The following is a 27,808-nucleotide window of genomic DNA, read 5'->3' on the forward strand; positions in this document are numbered from 1 at the left end:
ATTTGTCATATAAAATGTATTCTACCAAAGCTGTGATTTCAATATCAAATTACCTACTATTTGATATTCGAATCATAAAACACTGAATCAGACTTGAGTGAAAACACAAAAAGTCTGTTTCAGAACTTTCGTATTAAAGATTTTGCTTCTTTAACTTACCATTACCTACAAGTAACAAATAAACAATAACACAATTTTCAGCTTCGCCGGTCACTGATAAGTTGTAGACAACCGAAAAATGCAAGGTTACCATAACCGAATGAAGACTAGTGAAACACGTGTCTACTATCTGCGGTAGGGTTCCCAAATATGTTTGTTTAATCATTTGCCTGATTAAGCTTGTCTTTTCCAAAATATTACCTACATAAAAATAATCAAATTCAGTTTGATTTATTAATATTGTAATAAGTAGTATTGGAGTTAAAAAAGCCACAGTGGAGAGGATTATGAACAGAATAAATAAACGATTGGGCTAGAGGGTTTCTCTCTCTACTTTACCAATGAACACCAAAAACCTTATATTAGTAAACACGTACCGTTAAACGCAGATAATTAACTAAAGAGCAATGGTATGGACAAGTCGTGTGTATTGTGTAACAGTAATGATGGCCAGCATGTGGCTGGGAATAGTGGTGGCAGCTGACAATACGTCTGTCATGCTCTCACCAATGGGAGCCATGCCGCAAGAACCAAAGCGATCTGGTGTGAGTACTTTTCTTGATTAATTTAATATATTAGTTTGTATGTGTATGAGTAATAATTCTCAGACATTACATACATAGAATGGATTGCACCAGTCAACTTTGATGTTAAATAACCTGCGTACTGCTGCCGATATACTGATCGTCTTTTTCATTTCATTTTCCTCAGGCATTATCGAGCCTCGTCAAGATGTTGATCGACATACCAATGGGAATAGTTGAAGCATTTAAGGATGTAAGTAGCTTTTTGTTACTAAAATACAATTGTGCACAATATTATTCAAAGCAAGGACCATAAGTCCACACAGTTAAAGACGCAGTTAAAAGATCATTGAATTCATTCTTTAAATTCGAATTTCATTATCGTTAAAAAATTGAAATCCAAAAATATTGCCACTTACATTTATACAAAATCCACTGTGCTGGCCTCTGGAATACTTTTGAAGATTTATATTTTTTCGTGTCAAATAAAAATACATGAAATCTTTTATTTTCTGACAATTTCGAAGGAGCTGTGTAATATGAAGTACAACTTCTTTGCTATCTATATATTCTGTGTTCTTAAAATTAAATGAGAAATTAATTTTCCAAGTATTTTATACTGTTTCAACATTGTTTTATTATTATCACGTTATTTTTTTATCTATTTGCATTTTCAGGGAGCAGACGCTATTGAAAACACAGTGGTAGCAATTATTAGAGGAATTTTTTGAGTCAAAAACGTTAGTAGCAATATGGAATAAAAAATCTAATATATAATTATTGTTTACTTGTCATTAATGACTTTGCTATTATTAATTTGCTATTATTAAATGTTCTAATAAACTGATTTTGGTCGAGGTCAATGATAAATAATTAGTAATGTATTTTAGTTTTAATAGTTATTTAGTGATTGCATCTTGAAATGCCACGGATATGTGAGATATGAATTAAATTAGTATTTGAAAGTGATAGGGAAGGGATAAATAAATAATCAGTGTATGTAACTTTTTATTAATATTTACTATGGCATCGTTTGTATATTCGATAAGAATTCAATATTTTTCATGAATTGAAACAAATAATAAAAATGGTTTAAATCCGAAGTCAAGCCTCCTTTGCAAAATAAATATATAACAAAGAAACTCAGTATATGTATTGTATATGCAAAGACAAATTATAAATACAAAATATACGATGATTTTAAATGACAACTCATAATACAGGTCCGTAAAAGCTTAAGCATGTAATCACAATTATTTTTTCTACGAAAACCAAACTAAGTATTAATTGAATAATAAAAATGCAATTCGTTAATTTAAAAAAATATCTTTTATATAAATTTTGCTTTTAATGTAATTTTTTAGGTTGTAATACAGAACAGCTCATAAGCTATGCCATAATTTTACATTTGTTTTTGTAATAAATGCAACAACTTATTTCTATGTACAGTACAGTGTACAGCGACCTGGACCAAATAAAATTTTGCAAAACCAAAACATTCAAATTAATCTTATTACTGCCATTATATAGAAAAAGATGCATCTGATTTTTTACATATTTGGAACGTCTTCTTTTCGGTTTTCCTGGTTCGGAATTCTGGAAAAGATTTTTTCAGTTGCGTCTTTTTCCCGTATAACAGCAGTATCTGGTACCCCATATTTGCTTTCATTCAGAGACTAGACACAGTGATAAAACCAACAACCTTAAAAGTAACTAGCATATTAAATAGTTGCACACATATTTTTATGTACCTTAGCATCGATGGGTTACTCATTAAAACCTAATGTAAAAATATTCATTACATTTCTCAAATATTCTACATTCGCGGGATACAACATACATAATATATATTTGAAACATGTAATTTACCTCAACTTTAAATATAAAATCTAACTAAGTAATAGGTATGATTCATAATACAAAATAAATGATTCAATGAATCAAGGTTTTGTTACATCCATCAGCGGAAGCTCACTTTAGTCTTTTTTAAGATTAGAGTCCTGCCAAATATGGTATACAAAAATAGCATATCAAGGCTACATATTATAAAATCAACAAATTTTATTTCATTGGTCGCAATTATTAATTAAGCCACTGAAATTTAAATTAAAGTAAACTTTGCGTCAGTTTACCTGTAGTGGTAATAGTTCAGCAACGTTGTATATTTTATTAGTTTCAAAAAAACAATAAAGAGCTATTAATATAGATACACTTAAGAGTAAAAAACTCAACCACACAAGTTTATCCAAAACTAAAAGAAGCCCATTTCCAACTAAGTCTATATCAAAATATCACATCACCACCCGTCTACAGCTTCAAACATCTACTCTTCCACATTCCAACGCTATATTTAATTATCACTCTGTATAGTACTAACTGGAAGAAATTATAAAATTTCAGAGAAATAACATTTAATATAATATCTTCATACCGTTTATATAAAACCATGTACCCTTCTGGTATCTATTAAAATATATATTTTTAGCATATGTACACAAGTGGCATAACAAAACTGGAATGAAATAAAAAGGAAATAACACGAATTGATAGGAATATAAAGGTAATAAAATTTAAGTTAAGAGATGGATAGGAAAGAACAAACAGTGACGTAATTACAACAGTAAATGTAAAAAAATGTTCAATTTTTCGCTCGCTCGGGGCCTACATTATTACAAGATGTATATAACTACTGGAGATCTAAAATCATCGATTATATTAAATTAAAATTCTATTAGACAATATAAATGTGAGTACAAAATTCTTATTTGACTAGACCATTGGGTACGTTGATGTACGTGTTCTGAGATTTCTTTTCATCGTCCAAACCGAACGTGATGTACGTGGGGTTCGTGACGGCTCCGTTGTGGTTCAACGCGTTTTTTGCGTTATTGGTATTTGTGTCGAATACTTCGTCCGCTTCTTCGTCGATGCGAGGACACATGGTAAGGTACGGGGAATGTCCGCCATCGAGGTCGGACTCCGAGCCACTCCTGGCTGGAAGGTTGTTAAGAGTCAGCATCGGCGTCGACTCTGAACCGTACGACATCGAATCCAGAGGCGAATTTCTGTTAACTTTCCGCGCATCAAAATCAAACTTATTCGATTCCGACATCGGAGAAAGAGATTTGTTCACTGGCGTCATTTGTAAGTAACCATCTTGATCTGTAAAATGTAAAGTTTCTTAATTTTCATGTGGTTAATTATCGTTTGCTAAGTTATATATATTATTGTAACATCGGTATTCCTGAAAAACACTCTTTGAGGCATGCAAAATGCTATTATTAAAAAAATTGTATTCAACATTGCGAAAATCCAATATAAAGAACACACAAAAGTATTAAAAGCACCCCTTGATTTATTACTAAATACTAATTTATTAAAATACATACAGAAATTACAAAAGATATAAAATAGTTATTCAAAAAAACAACAGCTTACAGTGAAAGATAATCGACATGCCCACTAAAAGTCAAAGTCCAAATTCATGTTAGTATGACACTAATGACTTATAAATTTGTGTTTACCGTAAAAAGTACGTACGCTATCAGAATCAGACAGTAGTTACTTCCATTACGTCTGACAAAAGGAATAAATATATAAATTCCAGAACGACTCAGTACATTGTGAAATACCTACTATGAACAATGTTTTATTACCTATTTCTCCAAATGAACTATTTAAGGAATAAAACAGTAAGTATACCTGATGTTATTAAAACTACAACACTCTAAGAAAAGGTTTGTAAAATTATTTTTATGGTTACCATTTTCTTCTGGTTCTCCTTTAGCTGCATGCGGGACAAGATAATTAGAAATTTAATTGAAATTGAGATGGGATTCGTAAATTAAGTTGCTCAATGCTCATAAAATCAATTCCTTCTCATTAGTTTTTCACATATCTATTTTGGAGTCTTCTACTAGTGGATGAATAGCATTATATATTTTAATTCATCATCCGAAAATATTGAAACTTTATTTTATGTTTTTGAAGAACAGGCGGAGACCTACTCTAAATTAATCTTAAAAGCTTAATTTTTCTATAAAAAGTCATTTAGCTAATAAGCAAATCTGATTCTTGTTACTTTTAAAAGCTTCGATGTTATTACCTATAAATTGTAATAATTTACTTTATTACATATTTTATGTACATAAGTTCAGTTTGTCTCACCTTGAGGTAATGTCCCCGGAGATGGTGGGAAGAAGCTTTGTCCGATTTCATTGGGGCCATTTTGATAGTGATGCGGACTCGGGGTCACCTGGTTCAGATAGTCGGGGGCATTCATCATGTCCAAGTAATCTTCCTGGCCCGCGTTCTTTGCGTTCAGATCCATGTATGTCGAATTCAAATCCACGTAATGCTGAAATTTAAATGTTGATTTTAATATTGCTTGGATATTTAGTTAAAGTTTTAAACTAGAAATAAATCTCAAAGTAAGTTCGAGACTTGGCAACGGTATTATAATTTTGTAACATATCCAAAGCTAATCTGAAAAATATTTTTCAATCTTAATCCGACCATAGGAACCCGGGACCTTTGATGTAGTATTTGACCTAATGATCATTACCCTAACCTATTGGCCAATACTGAGTCTTAATATGTCCTGTGATCACAAATATTTGTCTACGGTTCTGTGTTTGTGTCCATCGGACTCGCGATAGGCGCTTAGTGCTTAGTGTGAGCCTTGGAGTATTGTTAATTATTTATTTGTAAGATGTTGTACGTACATTCCGCACGTTGTCTTCGAGGAAGGATCCCAACGTCTCCTGCAGCTGCGTAAAGTTCGGTCGCATGGTCGGCTTGTGCTCCCAGCACTGTAGCATCACGTTATATAGCCGCTCGTCTGCATACATGGGTTTCTCTAAACGGCGTCTAGAAGCCGATCAATAATTCGTTATTTTCATTGATAATGATCAAGGTAAATGAACACATTGTGAGGTATATTTATACCTATGTATAAGGCTTTTTTCGTGTAACAAAGCTTTCGGTTCTGTGCCATTTTCATTCACTCGTATTATATTATCACACTATAAAATGGTATCTAGGATTATGCGATAGTACAGCGCATAACCTTGGGTACCATTACGATTTTGACTGAAGCCCCGTAGGTGTGGTCGTCACCGTAAGTAGTATGTTGTTAGGATGGGTTTCATTGATGGGTGACATTTTTCTCTTTATTGGTGTATTGTACAGATACAGTATTTTAAACTAAAAATTAATTATGCTTACCCGCTATTGAGGAATGGTAGCAAGTCCTGCGGGGAAGGAATGCTGGGGTAGGGAGTCCTGGCGAGGCTGAACAGCTCCCACAGCACGATGCCGAACGACCACACGTCCGACTGCGTCGAGAAGATCCGGTCGTTCAGGCATTCTATCGCCAGCCACTTCACGGGCAGTAGGCTCTGGAATTGTTACATTGACGTGTATTTTAGTGTTTTCCTGATAAAAGTAATATTTCTAATAGTTGTTGCTAATCGTATGATTAATCAATTCTGAACAAAGGTTTTCTTCAAGAAGTTTTCTTCCAAAATATGAAACGAGATAAGTTATTTAAAGGGCCTATTTGATAAAAAATTATATGGTTATCTTGTAGATATACTAATCTGCTACATAAATCTGCCTGAAGTGATTGGCCAGTCGACCGTGTTCAACACTTGTGAAATATAATTTTTAATGCTATCTGTTCGGAATGTTATAATAAACTACTATAATTCTTTTTCATCAAACGGTGAAATTAGTCCTAAGAGACAAAATATAATCTATAGAGCTAGATTAACATGGAGACCACAGAGGCGTCGTCGACTAAAAGAAAAATACTAGTCCTAGCAAACACATCAGTTAATGAAAATTTATTCCAGGTCAACGTGCAAATAACACTTACATCGCTTTTCTTCTTATATTCGTCGTTTTTATAAATACTTCTAGCTAGACCAAAGTCACATATTTTCACAATGTTGTCGTCGGCCAGAACAATATTTCGAGCTGCCAAGTCTCCATGAAGAACCTAAAAAAAAATTAAAAGTGAATTGGTAATTTTAAATACTATTTTACCTACACACAATCAATCAGAATCCCTATAAAACGAAAAAGTAAAAAACTTAAATCAACAAAATTACAGAAATTCAGTTCTGAGTGCCTCTGAACGTGTAGTATGTGAATAAATGCTTGGATTTGTTAAATTTCTACAAAAACACATGAGCAAAAGTTATACAAAACTAAGATGATAATTTGTACACATCGATAGCTATCCATAGTACGCCATTGATGTGACGAGGCTCAACCAACATGTCCGAGGCTCTTTCATAGTCTCTCGAAAACCGTTTGAATAACCATTCCGATTCGACAAGAAGAAACGCAGATAAAGATGCTCAAAGTTTAGCATTGAGAAGAAGAAAGAACTTGAAAGAAGAAGAGCTTTCACCATTCGCATAATATTACCTTCCTACTAGCGAGGTACTCCATGCCCCTCGCAATCTGGAAGGCCCATGCGAGCAGGTCGCGGGAGAAAAGCGGCCGCGGTGCCGCGCTCTGGTAGTCACTCTCGTAGTTGGTGCGCCACTCCGGCTGCACGTATCCTTCCGACACTGGAATGTTATTCATTGTATTTGTTTAAAATTTTGTAAAAATATGATCAAGAGAGTGAGGTTTGTTCAATTCAGTGGGATATGATTGCCATTAAAAAAAAGTTTGATGGAATTTTGGTTATACGTTATACTACTTATTTATTCTGAAATATTTTTTGTTTTTAAGTATATTATTTCGTTTATTCCAGTCTTGCTGTAAACTATGTGTATACTAGTTGGAGTCGCTATTACAGGCATCAACTGGATGATTGGTTCTCCAGATTTGGGTCAATTTCATTGTATGAGCTCTTTCTACATCGTTGTTATGTTTGTAGGGACAAGCACACATTTTTTGTGTTTGGTGATTTTGTGTAAAGAAAATCACAATTACAATTTTGTTCATGTGAAACATAAATCAGGAAATTGTGGTTTATTTTATTATACGAATAATATGTCACTTAGATATAATAAATTCTATATACAATAGAATATAATTATAATAACATTATTCCAAATAGATATAAATTAAATAATCTTTCATGCCGCGTATAGCACTTATAGTAAATGTAGTGATAGAACAAAAAATACAATTCAAACACGATTCTAAATATTCAAGATTAATCACAACAGATAGTGACAACATACAAGACGTACGTAAATGTTTACCTTGCGTTAACTCCATTTGCTGATTGGGTTTATCTGGCAAAATGTGTAACTTTTAATAATATGTCTAAACATTCTAAAGATGGAAGTAAAATTTTATTTAGTAGCTTTAATTTAGCATGTAGATCATGGTAATTATATGTACCTTTTCTAGTAGAATTAGCTGTGTTCAAAAAAGTATGTTCAGTTCCCTGAGTGTGGTTAGACCCGCCGTAATCCGATTGCATTCTGTAAATTAAAAATAATAATATTAAGTTATGCAAAAAAGTATTTTTCCATTGCAAGTTTTTTGTTAGAAGTTTGAGTTTAAAACATTGATTCGTATACGAAACAAGGTTTTCTTTAATTTTATGAAACTTCTAACTATGAACCTCAGTTAAGAAAGAAGATAAAAATTTACCCGCTTTCGGCGCTGCTGCAAGAATATCCTCTGTTGACACGACCGAGGGGCTTTTCTTTACAATCTGTGGTAAGTTGGTTGATAAACACCTCCCTGTGCCTAATCAGATAGTTGTGTATATTGCCAAAACGACAATACTCCACTATCACCATCAATTCTCCTAAAAAAATACAAAAAGTCATCTGTTAACACTATTATCTTAACGGATACAAAGCATATACTGAAATGTTCATCGCTGTATGTACATTGTTATAATTCGCGACGTCCCCAGAAATAATTTACACCAAATGATAGCGATCTGTAAGGTCACAATCTATTTGTGGTTCGGATTCTTAGCGATAAATTTGTGTTCTTTCCCATTCAAGTTCAATAATGGGTCTTTCGGTTTTTATTTTCATCACTCTAGATTTTTTATTGAGTCATGACGTTTATTTATTTATTTTGGGCCATCTGTTATCAACCAAGCTTAAATTCTTTTAAGTCGTCCCGCCATCTTGTTCAAGATTAAAGTACCCCATACAAATTTACTAATCTATTCTTCTCTAGTCTGCCAATATACATAATAGATATATCACTCTTACTCTACTCGCCTTATACTTTGCAGTTTATTGTACGCTAGTTTCATTTAAATATAATCATCCACTTACGTTTTCCAATATTCTTGGTGCAAGCCCCAAGCAAGTTGACAATGTTGACGTGTTTGCCCAAATGCACCATGATTTTGAGCTCGGAAGCCAACGCCTTGATGTACATGTTGTCTGCGGTCTTCTTGACAGTCTTAACTGCGACAGTCGTGGTCTCCTCCGCATTGACGATGCCTCGAGCTTCTGCTTTGTAGACAACGCCGAACGCACCCGCCCCCAATTGCTTGCCTAAAATGTGTTAAAAGTTTTTGATTTTCATTATTTAAGGCGGTGCGCCTGCTTGTGAACCGAAACGTTCGAACGCTCGAATCCCACTCGTGTCATATGAAGTTTGTATACCAGTCAGATTCATGTATTGTTTTCATCGACAACCACTTATTTCCGAGGTAAGAAAACATTGTGAGGAAATATATAGTATATTTGATGGTTTATCAGCTACTACTAATAGAGCTGGCAATGGCAAACGACTCTTTTAATATTGTCAAGAAAATTGTTGCGTGTTAAATTCCACATAATAGCCATGACTTTATTCATACGACCATAGATAAAGAAATATATATATGCATACGACATAATAATAATAAGAAGAAGGAACCTAAGTAGTAAAGTGAACAAATATCTACATTATTTTCACATTTATTTTTCATCGGTTTATCTTTATCAGATTGGGACAAAAAAAATGCTTGTTCTAATCAATGTATCATCATGTTCTGATTGACGCTGCAACTGATTAGGTTATGGTTGTTGCAGTCATTAGAAACTACTAGCGATCCGGCCCGGCTTCGCTCGGTCTAAATAGTGAAAACTACATATATATTTGTTGCATAGTTTAAAAGAAGAAAGTTTAGAAACAGACTGACGTAGCAGCCTATTGTTACTTATGAGATAAAAAATATTATTTACTCCAGTAACCTAACTAAAACACTCACCTAAGAAAAGTTTTTCAGCGGGGAACTCAAATCTTTCGTCATACGGCAGCAATTCGGCTTGCTCATCTATATTCAAGTCAGGATTGAGAGATTTAGGAATACCCTCCTTGAAGTACAGAAGTCCAGCCTTCGCCAGCTCCTTTCTGAACCGCTTCTCCTTCTTCACTTTCCACGTCAAATATATGACCAACAGAGTGAGGCCGAAAAATATTGCGCCGAAAATACCTAAATAAATAGCTATATTTGGTTTTGCTGTAAAAATACAAAAAAATCATAAGTATGTACTAAGTATATACTTGCGGTAACGATATATTCTAAAATTTGTTGTAAAATAAAGTTCTAATTATAGCCAAATAATAATAATAATCATAAATAATAGAAAACAAGACATCAAAATGATATATATATATATATTTGATCTATATATTGAATATTAACTTTATAATTAAATTACCTGGTACGAGAAGGTTAATGAATTTGCTCTCAGAGCTCAACGTGTTGTTGGCAACACATTCATATTTCCCTTTGTTTTCCTCTTTCATGTCTCTAATAATAATGGTAGAATTCAGCACGGTGCGGTCTGATGTTTCTTTTATCTCTAGACCGTCAGTGCCGTTCACTACTTCATTTCCATCCTGCGCAAAAGATAAATTTACACATTATATACATATATAACTTTAATTTATTAATTTACAAGAGCGGTGGTGGTGTAATAATGAAGTAAATTAGGGAAGTGACTACTGAGAACACAAAATAGGATGATGCTTTTGTGTCACTCACCTTATACCATCTGATGTCAGGGGGAGGCACGGCGTCTGCCTCACAACTGAACTGCACGTTTTGATAGATGGACACTTCCAAATTTTCCTCTAAAGGCTCAGTTATGATAGGAATGCGATTCACTGGAAAAAATAATTGCTTTTTTTTATTAAGAATCTGCACTTACAATTTAGAATTTTCGAATTTGCAAGTTGGTTAACATTATTTTTTTAATCCTATGTAATATGTGTAATGTTTCTAACCGTAGGCTTTAAGGTTTTATAAAAAATAATAAGTACATATTTAATACTTACCTTCAACTTGAATGTGTATAGATCGACTCTCATTTTCACCATCGTTCCTAGTTCCTACACAAGTGTAATTTCCAGCTTTGTGTTGTGGAACACGAACTATTTTTAACACGGCCATGTGAGAGAATGGGCTGTCAAAATATTTCACTGCAACACATTACATAAAATGGTATTGTATGTAAACAAACAGTATAACATTACACAAAGTTTTTGTTAGTACTTCTGAGAAAATTTTACAAGGTAAATAATAAAAGTGAGTAGGTTGCACCACCAGTGGTTGCTTTTCTGTACAGTTGGCCGTCAAAGTGGACTGTTGCACCCTATGCATTTTAGCATTAACACCTAGCTTGTTTGCCATATGCAACAGCAATAGCAGCAGTATTATATGCATCATTCACTATCAGGCAATGTAGGTATTTATATATATATATAAACAGGCTTCAACCTTATTATATAAAAATATAAATGCTTAGCCTATTATTATTATGAACTTACCAGTATCGGTGCTATATCTATTCCCACTTAGCCAAGTTACATTTTTGTAATCATACAAAGAGGCCAAACATTTTAAGGTAACATTATCATTTTCAGGATACCAATCAGGAGTATCTTGGATACCAAAACCATTCCTGATCTCATACACATACAACTGCCTACTGTCGCTGTCAGTGTCTATCTTGTTTGATGCTACACATGTGATTTCACCTGACTTGTGCACTGGTAAAACTATTGAGGAATGTACTTCATACACAGAAGGTATGGTGTGTTCAGACTCTTTCACCTGAAATTGTAATATGGAATTAATAAAATGTTATTACATAGTCCATTTAAATCCAATCGCGATCAACGGTTTTATACCGGCTAGACACTGTCGCCAAACAGTTCCGAAATTTAGCGGATTTGACGTACATTGCTGGGTTTTCTTTGCAGTAAAGTAAAGCCATTATACAAACTACACAATATTTCTTGCATTCGCACCCGCTTCTGTCTGAGTTTGGCGAAAGTATGTAGCTGGTATTACAATTATGAAAAATACTAGAGCGCATCGTGAAGATCAGCATATGTCAGTTGCATTAGAGACTACATACATAGTACCAAATCATTTGATAGACGCATAATAATTTCTTCTCTTCTTATTTAGGAGCTAATCTCTTGTCTGTGGAGTATACGCCTCTCTAACCTCGGCTTTACTAAAATATTTCTAAACAAATTTACCTCCGTTTCTTCAAACCCGGTCGAGTTGAAGAACCATCGAACATTCGGTAATGGATATCCAGTCACGCTGCAATTCAATGTGATCGTCTGATTTATATCGCGTCTAATTATCTTGCTTGATTTTATATTTACTTCTGGAGGAGCTGTAATATAAATAATAATAATATATTTTGTTTGTAATTAGCTAATTCTCTCTTAGAATTCCGAACTATTTTAAGGTAAGCAAAATGCATGTTGGAGTTCGCGCCACGAAAGTAGTCCAGCAGATGCAGAAATACACTACACTCTCTGACAATAGCAACGTGGTCGATCTGTTATTTATAATTTCACATAGGTATTGCTCGTTATTTTGTCGTATTTGGCTGGATCATCCTCGATGAACGCAGTCTCAATTCACACATACATTTTTACATCCATCGTTACGTTATAAAACCTAATGCGATAGATGTAACACCTAACAGTTAATGCAAAAATGTCTCACTACATAACAACAATGGTAAATGTACTTACAAAATACCCTAAAATCGTAAGTAAACGTTTTTTTCACAGCGCCATTGTCAGCGACTAAAGTATAATTAGCAGAGTCCCTTACGGTCAAATCTTGGATTGTCAATATTATATCTCCCATAAAGTTATTACTGACATTATATTTCGGAGGATCTATCATCATTACATTTCCATTTCGTAAGCTGAAACAAATAAAAATATAATTACTGAGCTCTGACATAAATAACTAATACTATACTCATTTCAATGAATTGTTGGTAAATTGCGGAAAAGTACTGAATATTCAAAAAAATATTATCAAAATCATGAGATTATGGTCTTCTCTAAAAATGAGATATGGCTTTTTTGTTATGAATAAAATACTTACAATGTATTCTTTGGTGTGGGATATGCATCAATATTGATAGCAAGCCTCATATTAGTTTTACTTCTTGCTGTGATATGACCGTCCATGTCCAGCCTGACGCTTGGCGGCTGCTTCAAATGTATAAACGGCTTATCTGAAAGAGAAGACATCAATTTGTAATTCATGATACCTACTATTGGTCATTAATAGACAATTTAAGTACATATAGTTCTCACATATTTAAGTGGTTAAGTTTTCCAGGTAACTATAATAGCAAAAATAGTATTTTTTATCTACTAAATATACGATGAAAACTGAATTTGGTTGACTTTTGATGTGAGATTTTTCTACAGAATTCTCTTTATTTTCTTACTGGCCCAATAATATAAATTACCTACTACTTTTATAAAGTTAAAGTAAAAAAACACTGTGTGTAGCAACAAAGTATATTTATCTTCCAAAGTGCCAGTGACATTTCAGAACTAAAATCAATAGGCGATCAGGTATTAAAAATGAATGAATTAAGCTAATTTTACACTTGAGTATTTTTACATATCGATCGACTCATAAAATATTGACCTACCTATGTATATCATTCGATAAGTTTTCCTTTCGCTATTATCATTCATTTCGGCAATGCAAGCGTAATCGCCGGCATCATCCCTGGTAGCGTTTGAGATAGTCACGTCGTTATAATGTAGTCCATTCTCTTCCACATCTAGCTCATTTGTTGAAATAATAGCCTATAAATAGTTAAATTCAAATTAAAAATTCTATATTCAATTAGGATATACTTACATCACTTATTGACGTCAAAAATAAGTCTAATGCCGACTTCCAAAACACAGGTGAAGAAGCGGCCCAAAAAATATTGAAAATTGTCAAAACTACTGTCTATGTTAAAACAGATAAATATGCATCATCGTTATTGGTAGCCCTTTATATCCCCAGCTGGCTGGGTTGGCCCCCTCTAAATTTATACCATTCACAGATTCCCATGCTGTTCAAAATTAATCTGTGTAGATTAAATTTACTATCGTAAATTCTACGTATATTATAAATGTAAAGCTTGAATGTATGTTTTCTTTTCAATCACACAAATCTACTATATAGGTATCTATTATTCGACCGAAAATCTAAGAAGAGTATATTTTCATTGCTAATTAAATAAACTATAAATAATTAGAAATACTAATTCAAATGCTTTTACCTTTTTTGACGTTAGATTAGAAGGATAACTCCATTTTAAATCTACAGGTAGATTTTTTTGATAATTGGTAAAGCAATGGAGAGAAAACGTGTCGCCATCTGAAAAGTATTTTGTTACTGCCGTAACTTTAGGCTTCGACACTTTCAATGATGTACCTGCAACACGACAACAAGTTGTATTTAAACAAGTTATATAAAACATAATCGTATTTTGTTTGATTATGAATTTGTAGTTTCTGCTTCCATAACGAAACCACAAGAAATATCTAAGTATAGCTTAACTAATCTTAGTATATCAGTAAAACATTGATCACTACAACATGACTAAACTTAACAGTCAAGATATTTTGTGAATTTTTAACTAAAAAACATCTTCAATGACCAAATGCAACGACACTAATACATCCAGAAAGTATGGTCTACCAAAATATTAATAAAAAGCACACATTTATCTACAAAATTAGATGTTAGTAGGTTAAATAACAAAAAATGTACAAAAGAACATGGTGCAAGTGAGTAAACAGAGCAATACACCAAAGAGGCGAAAGAAATGGAAAGAAAATACGTGAGCGACATGCTGGCCACAAGAAAAATAAATCATAATTAAAAATCGTGAATGAAACCATCACACCACGCTACCGCTAATGACATCAAGATTGTAACACTACTTACAACGTATAATTTTATCTTTAGTTTCATTTCCGCGTTGTCCATGGCACGTGAAAGAAGGCCTACACGCTCTCACTAGAAACCCAATCTTGGGCGAATACTTTAAATAATCTGCAATCTCTGTACTGTCCTTACTCCGCTATTGTCGTATCGACAAATAAATATATAGGTTAGTAATGCTTAGAAATATATTTCTTATATGTTTTTCAATTTTAAGGTTTCTCTTCGCGCATCTCTTAACAAATTATATTTTAACAAAAATATCTCAAGTTTTATGGAGTTTTACTAGAAATAATAAAAATCGTGCGTAATTTTTTAATTACCTATATAATTAATAGACAGTAAATTCATATTCATTCATGCACATGAACATGAATTCACATAATAAATAAATACTTAGTACAAAAACTAGTAAAAAATCCAACATGGTATGTAAATAAAGCTTAACAAAAAAGCATTATTTAAAAAACCATAACCCAGACCGTTTTTTGTTTTGGGCGTGATGATTAAACACGAAGATGACATAAAATTGAAAAACATTACATCCATATTCATCAGAAAATATGTAAATGATTTGGTGATTTACCTTATTACTTTTCTGGTTTTAAAATAAAAACTTTGATTGATTTTTAAATTAATAGTTTAATTTTCCAGTGAATATGGTTAAATATTAAACAATAGAATTACATATTTTATTTATTCACCTACGTTTCAATACAAATAGGTATTTTTGTTCCGTTTTATTATCCGATGTCGTTAAATTGCAAATGACGATAGAGTCTGTGTTTTCTCGAAACAACATACTATCAACGATGAACCCTATTTTAGGATCATAATTCTCATACTCAAGTTCATCTTTAAATTCTGCATACTCCTGAATATTAAGAAGGTGTTTGATAAGAAGTATGAAACAATTAGAAGCATTACAAGTATTTTCTTCATGCTCTCTTTCAGCTATAAGCGTTAGTACTTGCTTATAGGCGCATAATTTTAATGAAGCAAAATATTTTGAAGACAAACCTAAACAAGAAATTACTCAAAATTTGACAACTGAAATTGCACATTTCTGTGATTATAATCATATACAAGGGCCACTTTTAAAGACTATGTAATATGTAAGATATTACTTGCGACAATAGCTTTTTTGTAGATCAGTAGCCAAATCTGATTAATTTCGTCCTTTTATAAATATGTTAATTCTAATCAATTTATCTAACATAGCAGAAGAAAAGGTAAATTTCTAGCATAGAATGTTGGTTACATCATGCAACGCCAAAAAGCAAATTATTATATACTTGAGCTATGTGTAGTTTAATTTTTTTACATCTATTTGATTTATTTTTGTTATTTATTTAATATTATAATTATAATTTTAACAATCAGTATTATTTCTTTAACATATTATACGTACCACTAGCAAATTAAATTTTACATCAGGGCTTGTGGGTCTACATCCAATTACTACTTTTGATTTGCTACTTGGTATAACCCATTCTCCCATTGGCACAATCATGTAATCCGTGCCTAAAATTACGGTAAATCATCAGTTAAAATGTATTGCGGGTGCATGGACTGATGATATTAATTTCACAAGAAACAGATTGATATAACTTAAAATCTCACCCTCAACGTAAATGTAAATATAGGAAACATGTTCGGTATTATTAGGTTCCTCAATAATATCATTTAATATTTCACTGCTATTGATCGCGTTATCAAAGCATGCATAGTAACCAACAGCATATTGATCGACGTCGATCAAATCGAGCTCAGTTTGGTACGGGTACTGCAGGTCTGGACTGTGGCCCGTAGTGTTCCGGGATATCGTTTGGAAAAATGATCCACCAGAACTCTCTTCTCCCAAACTTTGTTGTTTAAATTCTACCGGTCTACGTCCCTTGCACGATAAAGTGTAGTTTTGACCACTTTGTAGAATAATTTCTTTTTTTGTTTCATTAATTATAGGACCAGATGTTTCTTGAGCGTCTGAAAAGGATAGTTATTGGTCACTTATTATACAAGCGCAATTAAGAGCTAAATTAAATGGAGAAGTTGTCCATCATACCTACTACTTATTACCTATATATATAGTTATAATAATAGGTCACTTTGATTGTAATTTTATTAATTTACTGTGTTTTTCTATTGTGATCTGATTTTCTAATGTCTACTAAAATAAAGTTTAAGAACCCATTTTACTGGGAGAAAATGTGATGCCATCGTGTAATAGAATTTTATATACCTACCCGGTTTTTAAATTGAGAATGCTATAAATACTATGCAATAAAGTGCAGTATCATTAAGTTGTGTCTGTTTGTTTTTCTTTTTTTTTTATGCCATGACATGAAACAAAGAACTAGGTAGATAATATTTCAAAAGAAAATTCCACGAACGTTTCTATCACTAAATTTTAAGGAATTACAGTAATATTAGCTCATTAGCATTTAATCATGTCAGGGAGACAAACACAAACGACCTTGTCATAGGCTAGTTTAGTGTTGTAAGAGCGATCGACGAGCGCAATATATCATCCAAGTACGAGCGGGGTGAAAGTGAGTGAGCTGTAAGCTTATCATGTTAATGGATGGAGTTTGTAACATGAGACCGCACACCTATCGAAAACACTATTAATTAGCTACGTCCAGGGCGTGACGAAGGCGCGGTCAACATTCGGGAAATTAATCCTACCAATGGGATGGCAAATGAACCAGTCTGCCACGCTCTCGCTGATAACAATTGATTGTATCAACCTCTGAAAAGAGCGACCAATTAAGTGATTAGGACCCCGCGGCTCTACTTATCAACAAATTAACGGTCATCACATTAAGTGAAATGGTGACGTCTTTTGTCACTAAAGATACCTATATATTATGTTCCTCCGACGTCAATTCGGCGTTGACTTTGTTCTTGCGTCTAATGAGATATTTATTGCCAAACACATCAATGAATCATTCAATCGATGAGCTAAAATCATTTCGAATATAAAAAACTATCATAAAAGAAATAGAACATTTAAACATCCCCATTGCTGGGGCACATCTAACCAAAAATACATTGGTATTACACCGTAAGTAAATAGGTACATTAAATAATGATAAATTAAATACATACATGTATCATGTACGTACTGTATTGTTAACCTTTGAATACTTTTTAGCTAAGTAAGGCTAATCCATCCAATGTTTACATTTTTTCAGCGGTGAGTCCGATAAGAGTTATCATATCTATGGGAGGTACTTTCTGACAGCTGCTGCATTGATAATATTGATGTCTCTCGATTTAATCTCTACGTTTGAGTATCTTTGGTTTTATCGTCAACTTTATATTTATGTTTCTTTTTGCGGATGTAGTCGATGAAAGTGATTGTCGTTTCTCACACTGTATTTATTTTGAAATTCCAATCAGTAAATGTCATAATCGGGTGACCGAACAATTTATCTGTTGTATTATGTTAATAATTGATATTCACACTGCTATTACCCCATAAAATTGCTAATCTAACTCTGATTTGTATTCAGGAAATTATATTTAATATATAAGTACTAATGCCGTAACTTCTGAATTCCTAATAACAACTATACGACATAGAGAACCTAGCCTTTAAAGTGCAAAAGTGCAAAATTGCAAAAAAGGTTAGTGTACCTAAGTGAGAAAAACATATTCATATATTATTGTGTTGTTCTGTAGAATGTTCATTAGCGTGCGTCATTGGCATTATGAGGTTGTCACATCTGTGTAGTTTCATCTATTGAAAAACTATATTATATGAAGGTACATGTATAGTTTAATCGCATGTAAACTAGTCGTAATTAAGTCAACTTTAGTAGATTTTTTACCATCTTTTTACATCATGAGAAAAATCTAACCACAAAATGACGTCCTTTCAGTTGCAAAATTTTTATCGAAACACAATCACAATATGTAAATCCTTTAAATGATTATTTGAATTATTAATTACAACTATCAAATTCTTAGGTACTACGTTATGAAAAAAAGCTTGTGCTCCACGTCATATACAAAAACTAAAAAAATTCACTTATTTTCTGTGTACGTTAGATTCTTCCTACTTTATTTTTAGTCCATACAGATAGTTAGGACGATTGATAGCTCTCCCTCTGTTTCAACTACAAAAAAACTGACCTAAAATATATGTGGTATTTTAATTCGAAATCGAATATTCGTTATATTATATGAATTAGTCAGATTGAGAAATAATATTGTTGGCTTGGCTACATTTCATGGCATGAAACTAAGGTGTCGAATCATGCTTACGTATACATTTTTGTTGCTCCAAAATATGTACATACTGTTTGTTTGTAAACTCTTTATTGCACGAAGAAAACACATACACAGAAAGTATTAAAATAAAGAATAACATTTTTAACTATTTAATTAATATATACAAAGTATATATTAATTAAAATAGTTAAAATCAGTCTATTCACTCATTCATCTAGTGAGGCGTTTCGTGCGACATACCGGACGCACGAGTTAAGATATCATTTAGTAACGTCCTGCAACTAACGTATACGAACGAGATATTTCCTTTTATAATTTAGGCTAGTTGATGCCCGCGCCTCCGTCCGCGGCAAATAGTACTTGTCACTTATAGCATTACAATTCTCCACACAAAAAACTTCCCAATGCAATGCTCCGTTTGACTAACAATCATACTTTCACATTTATAATATTAAATATGGATGATTCATTAAAGCACATGACAATTTTCATTTAAGTACTTATAATACCTGTACCTGATACAATAAAGAGTCGAAAATTTTTGTAATTTTATTTCATTTACTTATTATTCAAGGTTTGCAAGTAACTGTTGTTTTTTTTTATTGTGTGTAAATTCCGTATTTAAATAAAGAGGGTAATATCCAAAGACAGGACTTCGAATCTACAGACCTAATGTTGTTCAATATATCAAAATGTCTAACGGTTTCCAAATCTCCGTGATATAGCAGTCAGTCAATACGAACGATTACAAAATCTTATTTTAAATTTATTTTTTGAATACAAATAAAGGTTAGACTAGCAATCATATCGGGTATCAGCTGTATCAATATAAATTATTAAACACAACACAAAAGATAAAAAGGAGGCAAATTATACCTGATTCTAAACTTTTTTTATTTAATATTCTTGTACCCATTTAAAATATTGTAACTCAAATTAATAATACACCCATGGAACTAAATAAGGCTTTGTTGTTACCTATTACATGGCAAGACAAATATAAAATGAATTCAGTGGTTAGGTAACTAAGTATTGCTATACCTATTACTACCAGATAATTCCGGGTACCTACGTAGATATCTATTAATACACAAACTGAAAGGTCAAAAGTGTTTATTCATGAACAATAACAATTCTGAACGTTTAACTAAAACTACTTGAAGATAATTTTACAAGCCAACTTTTCGTTGCCGCTTTGTTTTTTTAGTTATAATAACTGTAGTTATAATAACTTGAGTTGACTTGACTTGAGACTTGCAATTTCCATCATGTAGCATAGTAATAATCGCATATCCACATAGACACGAATGTTTCCACTAACATAAAATTTGGGACAAGAACTAGTATTTTAAAAACTTTTTATGAATTGTGCTCAAATACAAACCTAACATCTGGCAACAATCGATTTGAATAGCCGTAAGCTTTTCAATTCGACAGTGACTTGCGATTTTCATTGGTATTCAGTCACCCAGAACTCGTTACAAATTCATTAAAGCGACATTAAGTTTATGTACCTACTGAACCCAGGGTTAGTATAGACTTAGACGGGTACATAATGAGAAGGGGGAGTATATCGGTGGGAGTTGGGTAAAACTATTGAAATTGCAAGACTAAGAAATAGAAGACCGAAGAAAAGATTTATAGAATACTTACGTTTGGCAAAATATTGCGATGAAGGAGGTTACTCATAGATGAACAAAAAAGAAAAAATAACATGGAGATTAACAGAAAACCATCAGACTGTGGCAAGTGAAGGAAACTGATATCTATGTGGAATATTTATAAGAGGCTTCGCTTCCGTGGGAATTTAGGAATATGAAGCACTTTATGTGTTATAATCCAGGTCATTATTTACCCGTGTCCAAATTTCATAACAATCCGTCCAGTAGATTTTGCGAGTAGAGCAAGAAACATACACACATACATCCTGACAAACTTTCGCATTTATAATGTTAGTAGTATTCAGTCTGCCTATTATGCAAGGGCCACTGTATTTGTATCATAAAGGTCAATAAATAATTTACGAAATTAGCCTTTCAGTCGGCAGAGGTCGTCCATTTATGACTGAACATTTTTACATTTTTACACCTACCTACAATTTGTTTGTGCGGTTTTATTTTTGTTTTGTACTTATTGAATATTTTCAATTATCAGTATATATATGTAAATTTAATTCCTTTATTTGTATGGTGTGCGAAAGGGTATTATAAATTATATATATTCCGATACATTTACAGAAAACAAAATAAATAGAACAAGAAGGAAACTGACACCACAATTGTTTATAAATAAATACCATACACCTGTTATCTAATCTCGAGACACTTTGAACCTCTCTTTTCCAACCTAGCTCCTCAGTCTCACGTGATTAATGGATGAGCTATATAGATGATGTTGTTAGATCATATCGGATGCTTCTGGGCGACTTGAGATAATCTGACACCAACCTTATAGATCTATGCCTATAAGGTGCCATATAAAATAAAGGAAAACTTTTATTTTAGTTGCAATATAGCCACAAATAATTGTTACAGCGCTAATAATAAGTTTGTACTGATTTATATTGTTACAGTTGTAAGTAGATAGGTACCTATAGTAGTTGTAACAACAAGTTCCCTCCTAATTCCCTCATCTCACGAGTCACAACATTTTATTACGGTCGTAAAACCGTCCGATTGTTTTTCTGTTTAATAAATAAACAATTTACGACATTTATCCATTAACAAAGTATTTAAGATCTCTGCATGTGTTTCGTACTATCGCTAATAAATAACCGATAAACAAATGTATTTTTTTCTTTGTTATATTATTTTGTTCTTCATTGTATATCACAACTTGGTAAAAAATACATATCTAGTTGTAGTGAATATGTATTAATGTCCATGAACATAAATAACTAAACATTAAAAACTAAGTGAAAATACGAACACCAATAGTGGCGACAATTCCTTGACCTTCGTATTTGCCATAAAGTACTTGCTTAACCCACAGATTACAGTATAACGTAAGTAGTAGATATTATACTTACGTAAATATTTATTTAATTATTAAGTGCAGATACCATGAACAGAGGTCACAAAAACAGAAGATAATAATTAATGGCAATACTTATTATTTCATTCTTAATAACCGTTTTCGTTGAATAAATTACTGTAATTGGTCGGTACTTACAAGAAATAGGAATTGCCTAAGTATTTAGATATTTTATTTACTCATAACACGTACCTACTAAATCGGTAATTAAAATTGTCGAGTACTTTTATTGCAGCAGCAAGCAGTACTCACAGTCTAGATTCTATAATCCATTCAACATCAACAAATTTATACAATTTACAATATGATGTTGAAGGTAGTCCGCTCGAGTCCTCTTATTTTATTATCTATATTTACATCACAAAATTTTTCTAAACGACTTTCTTACGCATTTGACTTCATAAAAAAATTAAATTCTTTTGCTTCTACTGGCATGGTGCTATTATTGTCGATTCATAATGGACCACAGACTAGGAGGCGATAAAAATAAACCTACCTATTCATAAAGGATTCATCGGTTTTAAATTAGCTTGAAATATTATTTAATAATGTCATAAGGTTTGCTCATCATGTAAAATATCACCTAGCCCATTTACTCGATATGATTTTATCACACGTACGTGAGTGCGTGGGAAGAACACCATTACTTAGATACATATGTGTATGTTAGCTGTAATTCTTGAAAAAAATTGTTTGACAAATTCTAATTCATGTACTTACATATATAAGTGTACTCGAATATATTAGTAGGTTAGTATGGATAGATGTTTGATAGAATAAGAAAGGAATTACTGGGATACGGCGGAAATTTACACAGGAGAAGAACTGGTTACTTTAATTATTTTTGCTCGTAATTAGATTTAACTTTTCAATCAATCCATTATATGACTTCCACCTGGATCTGGCAGAAGGGGTAAATCCTTAAATTATATTTCTAAATATGATATCAGTACAATTTTTTGAACAATCAAGAAAGCTGAAGACTGGCTAGGAAAAATAAAGTAAAACAGACCCTGTGCTCCAACGCTTTATGACTGAGGAAGTAAAGAAAATAGTTCAGACTAGAGAGATTCAACCATTTTATAAATTTCAGTGCGCCAACCACAGTTGACGGGAAATCCCATGGCGATCAGAATCATACTTCAGACATCATGCATGCATGTACAATTACAATGCTACTATGTATAAGGAATAATGTAATCAATGTTAACGAAATAGTGATAAGAAATACAGTTTCACGTTTTTAATTAAAATAGTAGATTCGTATCAATAGTGCGCAGTGAAGGGCGTAGTACTGCGTGGTAATAAACAAGTCTTGATCACAACACAACACAATCCACTAGTGACAAAAGGGACTGGCTATGTTTTCACATAAAGGATTGGAATTAACAAGCACCTTGAGCCAAATTTAAATTAATAATTATATATATAAATATAGTAAACTATAGGATGACGTTGCACTATCATTGTTCTCCATCAGGTGATACAGTTTTCAAAGTAATTTATACCCTATATGTTGCCTAGGCTTAGTAGCTATATAAAAAAAAGTTTCATTCAGTTCCGAAGATTTGCGTGTACAAACAGACATACAGACAGGTTTTTTTACATTATCTATCGTATAATTTTATTTTTATGTAAATATATGCAATGTACAGATTTTTTTCTACTGTTTTATTAAATGTATTGATTTCTTATCCCTGCCCCCGTTGAATTCAAACCTATTATTATTTTACAAAAGCGCCGTAGCATAACAGAATCGCAAATAAACATGTGTTTTGTCATCCCAAGTGACGTCATGGTCATATTTAGGAATAAATTTGTCTATGCGCAATTCTTCTTATATAAATATTTATCAATATTTACGTCAATATTTTGTTAATCAGAAAACATCAACTTGAAAAGAGAATTATGAATAACATTTTTTAATGTTTTTTTCCTCCAGTTTGTCCTCGACCACATAGAATGTTAAATCAAGGTACCTTAGATTTACTTTGTAGCTCTGATACTTAATTATAAGGTCCCTTATTGAAGTTTATATTTACATGATTATTAATTATCTCTGCCTTGAATTTATTTAAAACATGTAATTAGTAAGAACACAATTTTGCGAAGTTTCAAAAATATCATTAAATGCTAAATGTTTTTGAATATTCTTCATATTCATAAACATTGAGCATTTAATCGTAAGATAAAAAGATAATAACGTCCTCGCCACATTTTGGCATGGTAAAGCTAAGTGATAAAGGTAATGATTTAATTATTCCATATTTTTTCCAATAAATTTACAAATGTACCTAGTTTATAAAGTGAGCACTTACTTAGTAATCTAGTAGTTGTCCATTAATTTTCATTCATGTTTTTTACGCTACTGAGATTGTACAATCAAGTTTTGATAACAATCTAACACGTCTACTGGCTACAGACACCAGACAGATTGTAAGTGCCTCAATGGTGGCGTCAAGGTTATTTTAAGATGACCTGACAATAACATACTTTTTAATAGTCATAGTGAACGATCTTATGATCTAAACTTTAGATTCCAAAGCATTACATAGATCGAATATAAAAATTGAATTAGTGTTTGTACTATAACGTGACATTGAATGACCTTGTAAAATACTGAACTGTATAGATAAACAAAAGTACAAATATTGATTTTACAGTTATGTACTGTATACATACATACTGCATATGTAACAGTTGGCTTATTATTAAGAATTTAATGGTTTTGTTACTAAGAATGTCATACTAAAAATAAACAATATTGCTTTTGTAGAATAGGAGAAAATTAATAACAATTGCTGCTATTGTCCAAATAATTCATCGTCGACAACAACAATGTTAATATTTCAATGGCGTTGTGTACTCCGAACTCATTGATAAAATTGTGTATTTATAATGAACCGGAAGATCGGAGTATCGTGAAGTGATGTGACTCATTGGAGTTAATGTGGAACACATTTGTTTCTTGTTTTCGCAAAACTTCGTCGTGTATCTGCGCACCTATTCATCCGAATCCATGAGTCATAAGGCTGTAGTAGGAGGCTGTGTCACTAGACCCATAAAGCACCTAACAAAGTACACCTAATATCGTATGTGAATCACTTTAATAGTTCTCGGTATTTTCATCTTCTCTATTTTCCAATCAAACTACTTTCATCATTCATTAAAATGAGTTATTTTATTAATTCAGTGCCAGTTAAAGAGTAAGAAACTACCTGTTTTGGTATTTTTTCATTTTCTATAGGTATTGTTATGTCACAATAATGCTTGTAGATGCTAATGGGTAAGAATAATGTGCATCAACTACTGTCTCATGTCTAACTAAGATATTTCATTTCGAATCTTTCACTATCAACCGTGATAGGTACCTGTTTTAACGGTAAATGGGTGAGCTAATTTCGCTTCTAAACATTCTTGATTGCCTATCGGCCGTCGACCGTTAATCAGGGCGTCACCTCCCAAGATAGATAACGCAAACAACCAGGTGCAACTGGAACAACAGCTGTGCTTTACAATTACACAAGGATTTAAAATATGTATCGTACAGTACATTTTACAATCCCCCAGAAGACCCCATGCTGTAGTAAGCTCACTCTTGGATGTTAAAACACTCTTTATTTCGTGTCACATCTATTTATTAGTTCAAAAAAGGCTAGTTATTTGGCCACTATTCAGCATTAAAATTTTAAACAATTAAATGGAACAGTCCCGATTTTTAACTATCGAATCCCGATATTTCAGAGCCAGTTTGTTATAGACTATTTTAAGATACTTTCAGTTAAATATAAATCTGGTAGCTGTACCACTTCATTGGCGAATGGTTTCAACTAGAATAGTTTATTAGTTACAGCAGATGCTTTAGAAATATTTGTGCACAATATCTATGTTAGTGCAGTCTGACACCATCTGCACAGCGGACACTCACATTCTGCTGGTTACACACCACTTGCGCAAGCCGTAGATTCCAGAAGACAGCCAGGCATCTGGCTTACTAGATATTAAGACTGATTCATGTTATCAATTGTTAAACAGAGCAAGCCTTACATAAAGTAAATTAGTGACCACAATTTAGTCAAATACCGGCAACAAGAGTAAGTAAAGTGAGATAAGGGTGTTGAAATTTTTTAAACTTTCCAATAACAAAAAAATCTTACTTACAAAAACCCATTCCAATGCAATTCGTGCTAAATACTGATTAAAAAAAAAACAAATCTCTTATCAAAATTTAATAAATGTGTAACAATGAATTAAAGTAAGTAGATACCACAGACTTTGGTATTTTTCTTTCATATAAGTAATTACAATCGTTGTTTAACTTATAACAAGTCGCGTATTAACTCACCACAAGCCATTTGACCCTTAAATTTTTTATGTTATTGAAAGTACTTAATTCCTTATAACAATAGCTTTAATTATTTACATTTAGTAAAATTGAACTTCTTCTAATTAGATCATACGGTTGATATATATAGTGCTTACCTTGGCATAGCAATATTGCTAATATCATCGAACACATTATTCGAATGATTCATACCTTATGTTTACGTTATTCACTCGTACAATTTACACAGATGTCTTGTTCCTGATTGATACAAGAACGTATAATTGTGATCATTCTGCAGCTAGATTGTTTACATTGGAATGGGCTTTACAATAGAATTTTAAGAACTAATTGCAACAAATCTACTAAATTTTGTGATTTCCCTTTCTGTGTTTCATCAATGTCTTTATTTATGATCAAAATCACGTACGTAACCTGATCAATTCTTAAAATTATAGGAGCTAAATTTAACATGCTACCGAGAGAAGATAGAATGCGTGTATTAACAATAGTTATGATAGCAATAGCATTAAAAAAAATATCAAACCTGCGGGTACGGTCGATATTATTAAGATAATTCCAAACAATAGTTTGTAATTTTTTCTGCTTCCAACAGTCTTCATCTTTACTACAGAAGTCCTTTACAGTAGTACCATTATAAGGTATTCAGTCGAGATCCACCATTACCAATTGGTGGAATTAAATCAACCTCTTGATTGCCCTTCTATTTTAAACCTCGCCTCAACGTATCTGAACCATACGCATTCCAAGTGTTGCATAAATTTCAATCACTGCTTTAGAAAACACCTTATTTCAACTCTGAGTCACTTCATTTGTACAATATGTACGTACGCGGTTTAATTGTTAAAATAAAACATTGGATCTGTTATCATCACATTTTGAATATTAACACACCACTGTTTTTAAATAACTAGGGATTTAATACTACGATAAGGATACTACGTGAAAAGTTTATATTGTTTGAGTGTACACGCAACGTGGTCGGAGCGGCAAACACGCGACCGGTCCGCGGCATCAACTTGCTCGGAATGCGATGACGACATAGGGTTGCCTATCGCAAGCTATATTATTCCACTGACATTCAAATCAAAAGGCAATAAACTGCGTACAATACAAGTCTCTATTTTTAGTTTATAACTTATAGTAGATTAAACAGTGGCTTTAAAAAGTTAAGATTTGTTTGATGGTTTTAAGATAAAATACTAGATACTCTAATTATCAACCTAAAGCTCTTTAAGTGATAAATTCGCCAAGCATAATATTAAAAATACATAATAAAAATCTCAATTTACAAAG

The 27,808-nt window shown here is 32.5% G+C and overlaps 1 protein-coding gene and 1 long non-coding RNA gene across 10 annotated transcripts; one reads left to right on the forward strand and one right to left on the reverse strand.

The window, feature by feature from the left end:
- Nucleotides 1–207: 207 nt before the first annotated feature.
- Nucleotides 208–1,786, forward strand: LOC135309697 (uncharacterized). The gene is made up of 3 exons (XR_010369859.1): nt 208–704; nt 871–936; nt 1,361–1,786. It is a non-coding gene; the product is annotated as an uncharacterized LOC135309697 (long non-coding RNA).
- On the reverse strand, nt 1,675–27,547 carry Pvr (PDGF- and VEGF-receptor related). Of its 9 annotated transcripts, none has more exons than XM_053743871.1 (25): nt 27,039–27,536; nt 16,519–16,881; nt 16,307–16,419; nt 14,899–15,034; nt 14,228–14,382; nt 13,601–13,760; nt 13,039–13,171; nt 12,675–12,853; nt 12,165–12,307; nt 11,445–11,730; nt 10,953–11,096; nt 10,660–10,781; nt 10,334–10,514; nt 9,880–10,131; nt 8,954–9,178; nt 8,307–8,466; nt 8,052–8,134; nt 7,910–7,942; nt 7,119–7,264; nt 6,562–6,684; nt 5,910–6,082; nt 5,408–5,552; nt 4,851–5,040; nt 4,447–4,470; nt 1,675–3,845 (listed from the first exon to the last, which is right to left on the reverse strand). In XM_053743871.1, exons 1-25 carry the CDS (start codon nt 27,112–27,114, stop codon nt 3,445–3,447), a joined length of 4,146 nt encoding a protein of 1,381 aa, XP_053599846.1. In that variant the 5' UTR covers nt 27,115–27,536; the 3' UTR covers nt 1,675–3,444. The 9 variants fall into 9 exon arrangements, with proteins under 9 accessions (XP_053599846.1, XP_053599844.1, XP_053599849.1 ...); XM_053743869.1 differs by lacking the exon at nt 14,899–15,034 and adding an exon at nt 15,604–15,769; XM_053743875.1 differs by lacking the exons at nt 4,447–4,470; nt 14,899–15,034 and adding exons at nt 4,208–4,259; nt 15,604–15,769 and having other exon boundaries at nt 3,707–3,845.
- Nucleotides 27,548–27,808: the final 261 nt, after the last annotated feature.

The sequence above is a fragment of the Plodia interpunctella genome, chromosome 4 (assembly GCF_027563975.2).
Source record: "Plodia interpunctella isolate USDA-ARS_2022_Savannah chromosome 4, ilPloInte3.2, whole genome shotgun sequence".
Classification (NCBI taxonomy): Eukaryota; Metazoa; Arthropoda; class Insecta; order Lepidoptera; family Pyralidae; genus Plodia; species Plodia interpunctella.